At 54.0% G+C, this 14,607-nt stretch overlaps 1 protein-coding gene across 3 annotated transcripts; it reads left to right on the forward strand.

Annotated features, from left to right (window-relative positions):
- The first annotated feature begins 2,995 nt into the window (after positions 1-2,995).
- On the forward strand, positions 2,996-14,558 carry LGI3 (leucine rich repeat LGI family member 3). Of its 3 annotated transcripts, none has more exons than XR_006058608.2 (9): positions 2,996-3,426; positions 4,291-4,362; positions 5,151-5,222; positions 5,540-5,611; positions 5,715-5,786; positions 6,793-6,962; positions 7,088-7,252; positions 8,150-9,837; positions 14,204-14,558. XR_006058608.2 is itself a non-coding variant. In XM_015093114.4 (8 exons), exons 1-8 carry the CDS (start codon positions 3,221-3,223, stop codon positions 8,965-8,967), a joined length of 1,647 nt encoding a protein of 548 aa, XP_014948600.2. In that variant the 5' UTR covers positions 2,996-3,220; the 3' UTR covers positions 8,968-10,844. The 3 variants fall into 3 exon arrangements, 1 of the variants encoding a protein (XP_014948600.2); XR_006058607.2 differs by lacking the exon at positions 14,204-14,558 and adding an exon at positions 14,024-14,197; XM_015093114.4 differs by lacking the exon at positions 14,204-14,558 and having other exon boundaries at positions 8,150-10,844.
- Positions 14,559-14,607: the final 49 nt, after the last annotated feature.

Genomic DNA, 14,607 nt, shown 5'->3' on the forward strand with positions numbered 1-14,607 from the left:
CACCACCCCCCCCACACACACACACACTATCCCAGCCCTCTGCTCTGGGCTTTTCACTTTTTGGCCTTTATTTAGGCCATTTCTCCTTGCTGGAAAGCGTACCTTCAATGCCTCTTCACCTCTCTGAATACCACCCACCCTTAAAGACCAGGCAAGAGCCAGTGGCACCCCCTCTGTGCTCCCACCCTAGCCCACAGCGCCCCTTCCCTCCTGCACGTTCACCTGCCACTTAGCAGGCACTGCTGTCCCCTTCAGCTCTGTGGGTGTTTTGTGTTGCCCTTCTTCCCAACCAGGCTGCCAGCCCTTGGGACCAGCCCTGAGACCATGCCTTCCTGAGGCTTCACACAGGGCCAGGCACATGCATGCAGCCAACCTGTAACTCTACTCAGTGATAATGAGACTGTCACCAAACAAGACAAGGCTCCTAATGAGGGGTCAGTAGTTTATTCCCTCAGTATGTAGAAGACGCAGTGCTTCACTGATCAGCTCAGCTCTGGGACCATGAATAAGTCATCTGCCTTTCTTGCCTTTAGTGTATTCATCTGTGGGCTTCCCAGGTGGTAAACAACCCACCTGCCAATGCCAGAGACATAAGAGATGCAGGTCGGATTCCTGGGTCATGAAGATCCTCTGGAGGAGGGCATGGTAATCCACTTCAGTATTCTTGCCTGGAGAATCCCACGGACAGAGAAGCCTGGCAGGCTACAGTCCATGGGGTCACAAAGAGTCGGACACGACTGAAGTAACTTCGCATGCACCTACGTGTTCATCTGTGAAAGGGGACTAATGCAGCCTATCTTGCTCCTCTCTCCAAGTTGTTGTAAGGATCCAATGACATCACGATGTGCAAGTTCAGTCGTCATGATTATCATCATGGACTTCATCCCCAGGGCACCTCTTCCCACTGGCTAAGAATAGGACCCAGACTCCCCCATTCTGTCTGTATCTGAGTTAAAGCTCTCCAAGAACCATGGGTGATGGAGAAGCCCATGGTAGCCACTCCTGTGTATGCTTTCTCTTTTCCTCCTTCTGGCCCCTCAGCTGCAGGGGAGGGACAAGATTCACTCTGCCCTTTGTGTGCTGGGCACAGCCGTGCCAGGGACGGGTGGCGATGGTTGTCCAGCTGCCCACGCCACCCTCCCCACCCCCACTGCTTGTCTTCCCACAAACTGGCATGGGGAGGGCAGCACGGGCAGCTGGATGGGCAGTAGCAAGTGAGCATCCAAGGGCAGGGGCATCCCTGGTTGGGAGAACATGGACTTACACTCACACCAGAGAATCCCTGTCTGGCAGAGGCCAGGGACAGCTGGGGAAGCATCTTCTACCCAGTGATCTTGGCTTTCTGGACTGATGGAAAGAGCACTGAACTGGGAGCCCTTCCACCTGACTGTATCTGTGAGCTCTTGGGACAATCCTCCCCCCCCCCCCCCCCCCCCCCCCCCCCACCCCCACCGCCCCCCACCCCCACCACCCCCCGCCCCGCCCACACACCCTTGGGAAATAACTTAGTAGAGAGCAGCAGTTCTCAAACTTCTTGGTTTCAGGAACCCTTAACAAATGAGTTTGAGCAAACTCAAGTAGGTAGTGAAGAACAGGGAAATCTGGCGTGCTGCACTTCATGGGGTTGCAAAGAGTCAGACACCACTTAGCGACTGAATACCAATGTTTTGTAGCACACATAAGATAAATTATGTAATGAAACTACTTTACAAAACAAAAAATTATGGAGCAGGGAGTCATTGTTTTACATTTTTGCAAATTTCTTTAATTTCATAGAAGATATGTCTTGTGACCTCTGGAAAATTCCAGGGCACTTCTGTAAGAGTGTGAAAATGAAAGGGGCAAATAATGCCTTAACATGATTAGGAAAATTGTTTTGACCTCAAAGACTCCCTGGAAGGTCCTCAGACCCCGGGCTCCCTGGACCAGACTTTGAAAACCCCTTGTGTGGAACAATTGTTGACTCTGGAGCCAGGTAGTGTGTGCTCCGTCACTCATTGTGTCCGACTCTTTGTGACCCCATGGACTGTAGCTTGCCAGGCTCCTCTGTCCTTGGGATTCTCCAGACAAGAAAACTGGAGTGGGTAGTCTATCTCTTCTCCAGGAGATTTTCCCAGCCCAGGAATCAAACCAGAGTCTCCTGCATTGCAGGTGGATTCTTTACCAGCTGAGCTACCAGGGAGCCCAAGGAGTCAGGCAGAGTGCATTTTAAATCCCTGCTGTCACTTTCTTTTTGGGTACTACAGGTCTCACTTTCCTTATCTGCAAAAGGTGATTAATAACAAAGACCTCAAAAGGTTGAGGCGATTAAGTACACAGAGTACACAGCACGCTAGTAGATGTGATAACAAGGTTGGCTGCTTTCCTCTGCATTGGGGCTTTAGTTTCCTCCTTTGTTAAACCAAGGGTTGGACTGGAAATGCCCAAGGCTGTTCCCAGGACCCACGACCACAGACTGTGCCTCATGAGGAATGTTCTGGATTTCCACAAGTTCCCATTCCAGCTCCAGTGATATTTCCCGTTTAGGTTCGCACAGACACAAAGGCACATTCTGTTGACTAGCCTTTGGAGATGTGAACAGATACCCACATGTCACTTATGACACATGGCATGCCCACGAACTCTGCTTACAGGCCGCTGGGGGCCAAAATAGAAGCACAGAGGCACATAGATCCAAAGCGTAGAAATGCCTGCCCCGGGGAAATACATGTCGGTGCAGAGACAAGTGTGCACGCGTGAAGGTTCACAAGGAGATCTTGCACGCGCGCGCGCGCATACACACACACACACACACACACACACACACACACACGCCCAGCCGCTTTGGGTGCCAGGCCGGTAAGCCGATGGTCCCTGAGACCGCCGGTAGGGCGCGCAGCGGCTGACCGGGGCGCAACCACTCCTTTCTGTGGCTACTCCCCTCCCCACACCAGGGACTCCCCCGTTCCGCCCTGCGCGCCCCCGCCGCCCGCCGCAGTCCGCGTCCTCCCAACCTGTCAGCCCTTGGCTGGGCCCCCGGCTCCGCGCATCTCTGCATCTCTCCGAGTGCTCGGCTCGCGAGAGCGAGCAGGGGCGGGGACGGCGGCCGGCGCCCGAGGACCGGACGAGTAGCTCTGCAGAGGACAGCCAGCGGGGCCCTAGCTGTCACAGCGGCTGCCCGGGAGCGCCCGCACGGGGTGGCCGGGAGCGGTGGGGCGGGGGCCGCAAGCTCGCAGGCAGCATGGCGGGGCTGCAGGCCAGGCGGGTCTCAGGGCTCCCGCTGCTGGCGCTGTCTACCCTGGGCCTTTGCCTAATGCTGCAAGTCGGCGCCAAGAGACCCCCCAAGACGCCCCCCTGTCCCCCGAGTTGCTCCTGCACTAGGGACACTGCCTTCTGCGTGGACTCTAAGGCAGTGCCCAGGAACCTGCCCTCCGAGGTCATCTCTCTGTGAGTGCTCTGGACTGGGGTGTGGTTGGGTGGGGGAGCTGGAAAGAAGAAGGCAAAAACCCTGCTCTGGGGAGAACCCCTGCTCCCTCTCTACAGAGTGTAAGGACCAGGAGGGCTCCAGGGGTCCTCAGGAACTGGAGATTAAAGGCAGCAGCCTGGCTGAGAGTTCTGCAGTCGTGCTGGGGAAAGCAGCCATGGCTGGAAAAAAGAGTGTTTATGGCCAAGAAAGAATCATCACCACCATGAGCATTAATGAGACCTACTGTGTGCGGGCGCTGGACTTGGAGGGAGGGGGTTGTTTACATGAGCATGGGGGCCCCTGCCTGTGATGTCATACCAAGGACAGAAGGCCTCTTGGAGGGGGAAGGTGGCAGCAGGGGGAAGGGTGGAAGGGAGATACACCCCTACCGTGCCCTGGCACTGGTGGACGCCTGCCACTGGTCTCGCCAGCACTCTGCACGGGGCCAGCCAGCCTATCACTTGCAGCAAGCAGCCTCAGGGACTAGATAGGCTGTGTGGTTGGTCCCTGAGGGAAAGATGCTAATCTACCGCCCCATCCCAGTGCTCCATCCCTCAACAGCACCCAGCACACTGTGGGTGTTTGGATGATGAAGCAGGTATGGGTAATGGAACCTTCTTTGGGCCGAGGTCCTTGGTGCTCAGGGAGTCAGTAGTGAAGGATGATAATGAGCTTGTGAGAAGGGGAAAATAGCCTCAGGTTGAGGGAGAGGAGGATGGAGCCAGGTGACATGGGGAGTTTCCAAGGCGAGTGTATACAGAAGACATTGCCCTGTCCACCTCATGCCATCCCAGCACAGTCCTGTATTCTCCCCTTGGTTACTGACACTCAGATGTACCTTGCAGGACGCTGGTGAATGCTGCCTTCTCGGAGATCCAGGATGGAGCGTTTTCCCACCTGCCACTGCTGCAGTTCCTGTATGGACAGGGCTTTGCTGAAGGGCAGGGTTGGGCAGGGGAAGGGAAGGATCTCAGACTAGGGGGAGGGGAGAGGAGAGTGGTCCTAAGTTGTCTGTGGAGGTCAAGGTGCAGGTGTCCCTTACTCTCGCTCCAGTGAGAGAGCCGCAAACAGTGAAGCAGTGCAGAGTCCAGAGGGGCGCAGACAGCAGCAATTTGGGGAAGGAAGGTCCAGGTTGCACGCAAAAGCAAAGGACGGGGATATTTGGCGCCCGGTTAGGAATGGACTTGTGTCCTCTGGAGACCCCAAAGAATTGGGTGAGGTAGTTTGGGCTGGAGCCAGAGGGTGGACAGTGCAGGTGAGAGAGGTCACCTTAGAGACAAGTGACCCCAAGGATCAGGGTTTGAAAAGAGAGCTTGGAGCTGAAAGGGAGGGAAGACAGGAGGGTCTGGAATTCTAAAGGGAGATATTTATGCGTGAAGCCCCAGTCACAAGAAAAGATAAACGTGATTATCCTCAAAGTTGCCATCGGTCTGAGAGGAACTGGAGTGAGCTGGGTGAGGGTGGGAGGCAGAGCGGTGGGGAAGGACCCAACTTGACAGGAGAGACATGCCCTAGGAGCAAATGGGGGCTCTGGGAGCTTCTGGGACCAGAGCAGATTCCCGCCTGGGCTTGCCACCCTGGCTGCTCCGGGACTGTCTGCTAGGGTCCCCAGGGTGGGAGGCATGGCTTGGGGGTGAAGCAACTGGCTGGGAGCTGGCATAGCAGGCGTGCCCTTGGAAACACTAATCCACCTTTGTCTCTGCAGGTTACTCAATTCCAACAAGTTTACACTGATTGGAGACAATGCCTTCACAGGACTGTCACACCTGCAGTACCTGTGCGTGGGAAGGAAAGGGGAATTAGGAGAAGGGCTGAGAACAGAGATGGAGAGAGGAGGGCTGGAGGGGAGGTGGGAAGAGAGCCCTTGAATCCTCTGACTGCAGGGCCCGAGCAGAAGGTCGTTTCACCCATCCCTCTGCGTAAACCATCCTGCCTGGATCCCTGTCACCACAGGCTTCATGTCCCGATTCAGAATGAAAGCCTGCCTTAGGGCCATGGGCTGGAATCTAGGAGGGCCATAGGGAAGCAGCTGGGGTCGGGGGAAGTGGTCTGGGATGCTGAATGGCAGCTGAAATAAGTTCTTGTTTTCTCCAGCTTCATTGAGAACAATGACATCTGGGCATTATCCAAGTTTACCTTCCGAGGACTCAAGTCTTTGACACACCTGTGAGTACATCACTCTCATACACCGGCCCAAAGCCCCTGTCTCCTGTGGCCTTTGGCCTTGGGCATGACCTTCAGGTAGGTGACCCAGAGGTCTCTCTTTCAGCTCACTGGCCAACAATAACCTGCAGACACTGCCTAGAGACATCTTTCGGCCCCTGGACATCCTGAGTGAATTGTAAGGCCTGGGTTCTACCTTTTGTTGACAATGGCACAGAAGGGCGTGGCTCTGGAGGGAGCAGTGTGGGAGCCAGAATTGGAAGATTCTAAGGTCTTGACAGGCTGGGAGGGTTTAGGTTTGGGCGGGGAAGAAGGCTAGGTTGATTTATACAGAGATTGGTAGCCTTTCAAGTTGAGGTTCTTCAAGGCATTTGTGGACCCTCTTAAAATGCATGCAAGACATTATGTGTATATTTTTTCCAATTTGGGAAGTATTTTATTTTTTAATCTATTTTTAAATGGAGGATAATTTCTTTAAAATGTGTTGGTTTCTGCTGTACAACAACGTGAATCAGCTCTGTGCATGCCAAGTTGCTTCAGTCGTGTCTGACTCTTTGCCACCCTATGAATTGTAGCCCGCCAGGCTCCTCTGTCCATAGGATTCTCTGGGCAAGAATGCTGGAGTGGGTTGCCATGCCCTCCTCCAGTGTATCTTCCCCACTCAGGGATCAAACCCTCATCTCAGATGGGTTCTTTACCACTAGTGCCCCCTGGGAAACCAATCAGTATACATATGTCTTCTCCCTCTTGAGCCTTCTTCCTACAGTGTACTTTTTGAATATATGCTTTTAAAACATATGTTTGATTTGAATCTGTGTTAAAGTCTAGTGGCATAGCCACAGTCATTGATCAGTTTTTCTACAAGAAAACAAAAGCCCCAGACTGAGGAAGGTTTGGAGGAACGGGGATGAAACAGATGGATATGGAAGTCATACACAGGAAGAGGCACCTGGCCAAGGAGACAAGCAGGGGCTGAAACTCAGCCTGTACTCTCCTGGTCAAGCACATGTCTGCAGGGCTGAGCCCACCCCATGGGGGACCTCTCTCTAACTGGCACAAAGATGCCACATAAGCAACCAGCAGCAGCCTTGCCAACATCTACTGAAAACCTAGAGGGCCTGGGTGGGCAGAGCAGCTGAGAGCCTGCCCCTCTCTGTGCCTCTTCCATCGCCCTCATGATCCAGGGACCTGCGGGGCAACTCGCTCAATTGTGACTGCAAGGTGAAGTGGCTGGTGGAGTGGCTGGCACACACCAACACCACAGTGGCACCCATCTACTGCGCCAGCCCACCCCGCTTCCAAGAGCACAAGGTGCAGGATCTACCGCTGCGTGAGTTCGACTGCATCACCACAGGTAGGAGATGCCCCCCCTTGGGCATCAGGCTGGGTCTCCCCTGGGATGCTCCCGGTGCCCTGCCTTGCCAGTCGAGTAGCCCTAACCCTTCTCCCTAACCTAACCCTAACCCCTCATCCCTGCAGATTTCGTGTTGTACCAGACGCTGTCCTTCCCAGCAGTGTCAGCCGAGCCCTTCCTCTACTCCAGCGATCTTTATTTGGCTCTGGCCCAGCCAGGAGCCAGTGCTTGCACCATCCTCAAGTGGGACTACGTTGAAAGGCAGCTTCGAGACTATGATAGAATCCCAGGTATCTAGGCCTGGCCTGGCTGTTGTGGCCCTGAGGGTGGGGTGGGCTCTGTTGTTCCTCTTCCTTGAGTTCCTACAGGTAGAAGGATAGATGAGACATGGTCTCTGTCCATAAGAAGAACTTTTCTAGTCTTTGGCGAGGCAGGGGTGGGGGGGGGGTTGATACATACACAGATAACATCCACATAATACATAGGTGCTAGGAGGAAGATATGACCACAATCCTCTGGGGGCCAAAGGAGAGGCCTACCTTGGGCAATCAGGGAAGGTTTCCTGGTAGAGGGGATGCCTAAGCTGAATCATATATATATATTTACTTATTTATTTATTTTAATCTTGGCTGTGCTGGGTCTTCATTGCTGCATGGGCTTCTCATTGCAGTGGCTTCTCTTACTGTGGAGCACAGGCTCTAGAGCATGCAGACCTCAGCAGGTGTGGCACGGACGGGCTCAGCACAGGCAGGCTCAGTAGTCTCAGCTCCCAGGCTCTAGAGCACAGGCTTAATAGCTGTGGTGCACTGGGTTAGTTGCTCCGAAGCCTGTGGGATCTTCCTGGATTAAAGATAGAACCTGTATCTCCTGCACTGACAGGTGATTCTTTACCACTGAGCCTTTGTACACAATATACTGACATGATGGTTATTCAGTTGGTCAATATCTAGCAACATCTATTTTGTGCTCAGTGTAAGCTTATATTGGAACTCTGGGGTCAAAGGCAAAGGGAGGGTGACGGTGAGATGGATTGTTAGCTGTGAGACAATTAGAACGCATTGAGCACATGATGGATATGCAGCAGGAAGAGAATGCTGTAGCAGAGAGCCTTATTTGGAGGGGCCCGACCCTCTTTTCTGAGGGTGTGGTGTGGGGGCCCCCTAATACTGCTCCCCTCCGCCCTGCAGCCCCCTCTGCAGTGCACTGCAAGCCGATGGTGGTGGACAGCCAGCTGTACGTGGTGGTGGCCCAGCTGTTTGGGGGTTCTTACATTTACCACTGGGACCCCAACACCACGCGCTTCACCAAGCTGCAGGATATTGACCCTCAGCGTGTGCGCAAGCCCAATGACCTCGAGGCCTTCCGCATCGATGGTGACTGGTACTTTGCTGTGGCTGACAGCTCCAAGGCGGGTGCCACCAGCCTCTACCGCTGGCACCAGAATGGCTTCTACTCCCACCAGGCCCTGCACCCCTGGCACCGTGACACCGACCTGGAATTCGTGGATGGCGAGGGAAAGCCGCGTCTGATCGTGTCCAGCAGTTCGCAGGCTCCCGTCATCTATCAGTGGAGTCGCACCCAGAAGCAGTTTGTGGCTCAGGGTGAGGTGACTCAGGTGCCTGATGCCCAGGCAGTGAAACACTTCCGTGCGGGCCGCGACAGCTACCTGTGCCTCAGCCGTTACATCGGTGACTCCAAGATCCTGCGCTGGGAGGGCACCCGCTTCTCTGAGGTGCAGGCCCTGCCCTCCCGGGGCTCGCTGGCCCTGCAACCCTTCCTGGTGGGCGGCCGCCGCTACTTGGCACTAGGCAGCGACTTCTCCTTCACACAGATCTACCAGTGGGATGAAGGGCGGCAGAAGTTTTTGCGGTTCCAAGAGCTGGCAGTGCAGGCCCCCCGGGCTTTCTGCTACATGCCGGCTGGGGATGCCCAGCTGCTCCTGGCGCCCAGCTTCAAGGGACAGACTCTGGTGTACCGACATGTGGTGGTGGACCTCAGTGCCTAGGGAGCTGCGGGGGCCTCGGGGTTCCTCAGGCAACGCCGGAGGCTGGGTGGGAGCCTCCAGGTGAGCCGCATATGCGCTTGTGGGAAGACACACATAGCCCATCCACACACGTGCTCTCACGTGTACACACCCCAGTGAGCATGGGCCGCACCATGAACTATAGCCCAGGGATGCCCCTTAATCTTCACGGGAATCAGCATGAAGACTTGTATGCACACCTGGCAACCCAGCGCCCAGTGCCCTCCCACGTCTGGACGCCTGTTGACCCCGCCCGCGGCCGCCCTTGCTCATGCTCTGGCCTGGGGAGGGGTCCTGGGAGGGAGGGAGGGAGGCTGAACTGCTCCCTCCTGCTCTTCGGCTTCACCTTCTGACCCTCTAGTCTTTCCTGTTGGTGCTCCGGGTGTCTGTTTACCTGCTCACGCTCCGCATTGCAGCCCGTGGCCACATCCTTCATGCTGCCGGGCACACTCTCCCACGCCACGTGCCCTCTGCGGGCACATGTGGACATGGACACACTCCTTCAGTGACATGCACACACATCTGTCTACACGCCCGTCTCCGTGTGCACATGTACAGCTTCAGTGCTGCCTGAAGGGGGTCTCCTCCGTGACCTTGCCTCTCTTCCTGGAGGGGCACATAGTACCGGTCCTCCTCCACTCACCCCCTGGTGTGCCCACCCCATGGCTGATAAGACGGGAATGGTGGTACCAGCCTCTGGGTACCAGCCGGACTTCCTGGGGGGGCAAAGCCCCTCTGCCTGAAGCAATAACAACAACAGCCGACCCTGACTTCTTCCCAGCGCTGTCTCTGTTCTCACTGGAGGTTCCTTCTCTCACCCTGAATCTGGTTCACTCACAGGAGACCACCCAGGTAAAGGCCTTCTGCTTTTCTTTCCTGTAGCTGCCCCTGCCTCTGACTGCCCTCTGGGTTCAGCCCTACCTTTGGGACGTGGACCCTGTGCTGTGTGGGCTTCTTTGGGTGTGTCCATGGGCTGGCCAAGCACCTTAGGTATCTGGGCAGGTGCCAGGAGTGGAGAGCACCCTGGGGGCCCTGGTACCCCTCTGAACCACAGAGACACACCCCAAGAGCACTGCCTTTCAGTGCAAGCTGAGTCTCAAGCCGGGAGAGAGGGAGGGAGGGAGGGTCCTGAGGAAGCGGCCCCTGACAGCCAAGCTTCTGCTGCCCTCTGCTGTACACTGGGAATAGAAGGCTCTGAGATGCAGAATTGGTTGGGGAGGCGCAGAGTGGTGGGGAGGCTCTTCCCTATGCCCAAATGGTGTGAGGGCCCCCAGGTAGCAAGATCCCACCCCAAGAGGCACTTGGGGGCAATGATCTGATTCACTTGTTTCAAATAAAAATCCCACCCCACTGATGGCTCTCAGGTATCCAGTAGCGATGATCTGCAGCTCCTATTTCCTTAAGAACAAAGCTGTGTTTTCTGTCCCTGATGCTTAGAGGGGACCAGCATCAGATGTCAGACCCCCTTCCTCCCTGCTCCCCTCCCTCTAAGGAAGGAGTAAGCATCCCATGGTCAGCTGGTGCTGGGGTCAGGAGTTCACGCTGATGACACTCAGCTGCTGGGCCAGTGTGACTAGTCTCCATGACCTGGGGCTGACTCATGGCCAAGTGTTCCTTCCTGGAGATCACAGTCTTGGGGCCCATTGAGATCAGAGTCTGTCCCTCGGTCAGGTCAAGTCCAACCAATAGGGCTAAGGACAAGCTCAGTGGTTCGTCGCCTCTCCATCCCCCTCTGCTGGACAAACATGCATCATGGTTGCCACCCTCAGACCTGGTGTGAGATTTCAAGCAAGTGGACTGATTTCCCCCAGCTGAGCGTCTCTTTCTGTAAAGTAGATAATAAAACCTACTTTGCCCGATCCTGATTGTGCCACTTACTAGCTGGGAGGTCTCAAGCATGTTCCTTCACCTATCTGAATCTCAGTTTCCTCATCTGAAAAATGTGGCTAACCATGCTACCTACCTGACAGGATTAGTGTGAAATTTGAATGCATTAGATTTATAATATGTTGATGTATGTATGGAAACAGTGACAGATTTTATTTTCTTGGGCTCCAAAATCACTGTGGATGGTGACTCCAGCCATGAAGTTAAAAGATGCTTGTTCCTTGGAAGGAAAGCTATGACAAACCTGACAGCATACTAAAAAGCAGAGCCATCACTTTGCTGACAAAGGTCCATGTAGTCAAAACGATGGTTTTTCCAGTAGTCTTGTACCGATGTGAGAGTTGGACCATAAAGAAAGTTAAGCAACAAAGAATTGATGCTTTTGAATTGTGGTGCTGGAGAAGACTCTTGAGAGTCCCTTGGGCAGCAAAGAGATCAAACCAGTCAATTCTAAAGGAAATCAACCCTGAATATTCATTGAAAGGACTGATGCTGAAGCTGAGGCTCCAATACTTTGGCCATCTGATGTGAAGAGCCAACTCATTGGAAAAGACCCTGATGCTGAGAAAGATCAAAGGCAAAAGGAGAAGGGGGCGGCAGAGGATGAGATGGTTAGATTGCATCAGTGACTCAATAGACATGAGTTTGAGCAAACTCTGGGAGATGGTGAAGGACAGAGAAGCCTGGCATGCTGCAGTCTATGGGGTCGCAAAGAGTTGGACACAACTGAGCTACTGAACAACAATAATATATGTATGACCCTTAGAATCATGTGTCTGGCACAAAGCTAAGACTTTTTGGTTGTAGGACTCTATGAGATAGCCAAGTGTCTCACAGAAGACTGTTTAATGGCAGGGAGAAGGCTGATCTTTGAGGAGACCCGCTTTCTATGGATTAGGATTCCTACCCGTCTTGGGTCTCAGAGCCCCTGTTGTTGTTGTTTAGTCACTAGGTCACGTCCGACTCTGCGACCCCATGGACTGCAGCACGCCAAGCTTCCCTGTCCTTCAGTATCTTCACAGAGCCCCCGTACCCTACATCTTACCTTTAGCCTCAGATGCCCAGTTCTCACAACAGGGAACCGATAGGTGATATGTCTGGGTTTCCACCTTCTGAAACCACATTCACGTGCTCTTGGCTTAGCACGAGGACCTCCTGGGTCCCCCAGCCATACTGTCCTGGGAATGCCTGTCCTACTTTTTCAAATGGGGTCTCATCCTCTGCCAGGGGAGAGGTTGCCAGGGACAGTGGGTTTAGTCTTCTAGACATGTTGGCATTTTGTCACCCAGTAGAAAGATAAACATCACTCTGACTGTCGCTCCCCACCCCCCACCAGGGCACCTCCCGGGGAAGAGAGACACTCCCCCTCCTGAATGCCCAGCTTTTTGCACAAGGCAGGGCTGGAATCCACCGTATGCCTGCATGGTCACCTGCCAGGGGCAGGTCATCTGTATGTCCAGAGAGCTGCTTAGCAACCCAATGTAACCGGGTGACTGTGTCAACAGCTCAGGACCAAAGGGCGTGAGAGGTAGAGTCCACTCACTCTGCCAAAGCCCAAGAGGGTAACCCCCCTCAGCTGTCAGCCTCACGCCCCTCCCTGCTGAGCTCTGCTTTGAGCCACAGACCTCTGGCATATTGTCTCTTACATTTTCCAAGCACAGTCACTGGGACCAAGAGTCTCCCTTTGAGAGATAGTCCCAGTTGGGTTGGCTTAGAGTGGACACAGGGGAGCTCCTCTCCAGTGAATGGGGGTAAAGTGAACCCTGTGATGCTGAGGTCAGGTGACTCTGGAAGGCATTGAGGGTAGGGGAGGAGAGGCCGATCTGCAGCAAGTACCGAAGGCTGCTAGAGGTTCACATGCACACAGTCAGCCCAGGCAGCCTTACTTCCAGAAGAATCGATGTCTTTTCCCCTTTCTGCACTTCCCCACCCGGCTCCTCCTGAGCTGTCCAGAGGATCAATCACATCCTTCTACCCCAAGAAGACAAGGGTATTTTTCACCTTTGTTACAATGTTGCATGGTGGTCAGGACCTTCTTGCCCGTGCCTTAGCCCTGGATGGTTCTTGTTCCTCCAGTCTAGGTGGGAGCTCCAAAAAGCATGAGCAGGTGGGGGCGGAGAGAAGGAGGCATCAGGGCCTTGGGGGAGTTTCTCCTGTGGGCCAGTTTCACTGCAAGCTCTCCCACTCAGCAGTACCAATAAACCTGATGATCATAATTATGACTGTATAATCACTGAGTGTTTATTTACTCCCAAGAAGCCTCCTTTCCCTGGCCTCCATCATTAGCTACTCCGTCCTTCTGAAAGATGGCGAGGGTTAACTATGGCTGTAATAAAAAGTAGTAATTGCCCCCACAGCTCTGGGCTGCTCAGCTGTCATCCTCACTTTAGCTCCGTGAGGCAGTGAAGAGGCTGTGCTGGGTCGGGGGAGGGTGATGTGCTCCCCATGTCCAGAAGGAGGAATGGGGCACCTAGCAGAAGAGGTACAAAGAATGCAGCTCCACCTGCAAAACTGTAGAAGCAGCAAAGATTGCCTTCTTTTGATTTTTCAAAAATTTTTATAGAAATAGATATATGGCTTCCCTGGTGGCTCAGATGGTAAAGAATCTGCTGGCAATGAGGGAGACCCAGGTTCAATCCCTCGATCAGGAAGATCCCCTGGAGAAGGGAATGGCTACCCACTCCAGTATTCTTGCCTGGAGAATTCCATGGACAGAGGAGCCTGGTGGCTACAGTCCATGGGGTCACAAAGAGGTGGACACGACTGAGTGACTACCACTTTCGTATATATATCAATCACTCAGTCGAGTGGCATATATACTAAAATATGTGTTACAATGTTGCAAGTCTTCTCTTCTAGCCTCCCACCTTCTTCCAGATACATACCTTCCTCCTAGAGGAGCTTTCCCATTACCTGTCTCTTCTTAGAGCTGCCCTCAAAAGAAGGCTGAGCCAAACATTTGTTTATAGTCCACCGTCAAACACCATCAGGTGCCCTTGAGCAAGTTACTTTCCACCACTGAGCCCACTTCCTAAATGGTAAAAAGGGGTCTTGTAAAGTTCAAGCCTTGTGCTCAAAAATGCACTACAAAGTGGCGATTCTTGATACTAAAGCTCTCAGGGATATCTGTGCTCTTGACTCACGAAAATAGGTGGCATTTCAAACTTTGGGGGAAGATGGATTGAGGACTTCACCCAGAATCTCTCAAATCTGCCTGCCCAGGGACGTGGGAGAAGTCAACTCCTGCAGCCCACCCTTCAGGGTGAGTTGGGATGGGGTGATGAGTCCCTCAGATTCCCTCTCCTCCGAGTCCTCTCCGCTTTCCGTCTAGGTCACCGCAGCATCTTTGAAGCGCTTATCCATCTCCTGACCTAGTGCTTGTAAGAGCGAGATTTGCCGGCGCTCAGCCAAACCTCCTTTAGTTCTCGACTGAGCCTCTAACCCGGGACCTCCACCCATCTCACGCCCATTCCCATCTTACAGAGGGCGGGAAAACGAGGTAAAAGAGGGGAGCCAGTAAAGAGCCCCGAAAAGTCAAGACTCCGAATTTCCTTCGTTTCTTCCTCCCCCGGCTCCACCTTTTTGTTTCCGCTTCCCACCTCCAAATTTCCCATTTCGAGGGCTACTCCAACCTATGGGCCCCAGCCGCGAGACGGCTGAGCATCGCCACTTTAAGAGGCAGGCCTCTCGCCTCGCTGACCTCGCCCCGCCCCCTTCGGAGCCTCTCTGCGCCTG

The sequence above is a fragment of the Ovis aries genome, chromosome 2 (assembly GCF_016772045.2).
Source record: "Ovis aries strain OAR_USU_Benz2616 breed Rambouillet chromosome 2, ARS-UI_Ramb_v3.0, whole genome shotgun sequence".
Lineage (NCBI taxonomy): Eukaryota > Metazoa > Chordata > Mammalia > Artiodactyla > Bovidae > Ovis > Ovis aries.

Excerpts from the sequence above, each read along its gene's own strand:
- LGI3 (XM_015093114.4), top strand. The coding sequence starts at position 3,221 with ATGGCGGGGCTGCAGGCCAGGCGGGTCTCAGGGCTCCCGCTGCTGGCG. Across the intron at positions 5,787-6,792 it reads CTGGACATCCTGAGTGAATT|GGACCTGCGGGGCAACTCGC; the intron begins GTAAGGCCTGGG and ends CTCATGATCCAG. Across the intron at positions 6,963-7,087 it reads GTTCGACTGCATCACCACAG|ATTTCGTGTTGTACCAGACG; the intron begins GTAGGAGATGCC and ends TCATCCCTGCAG.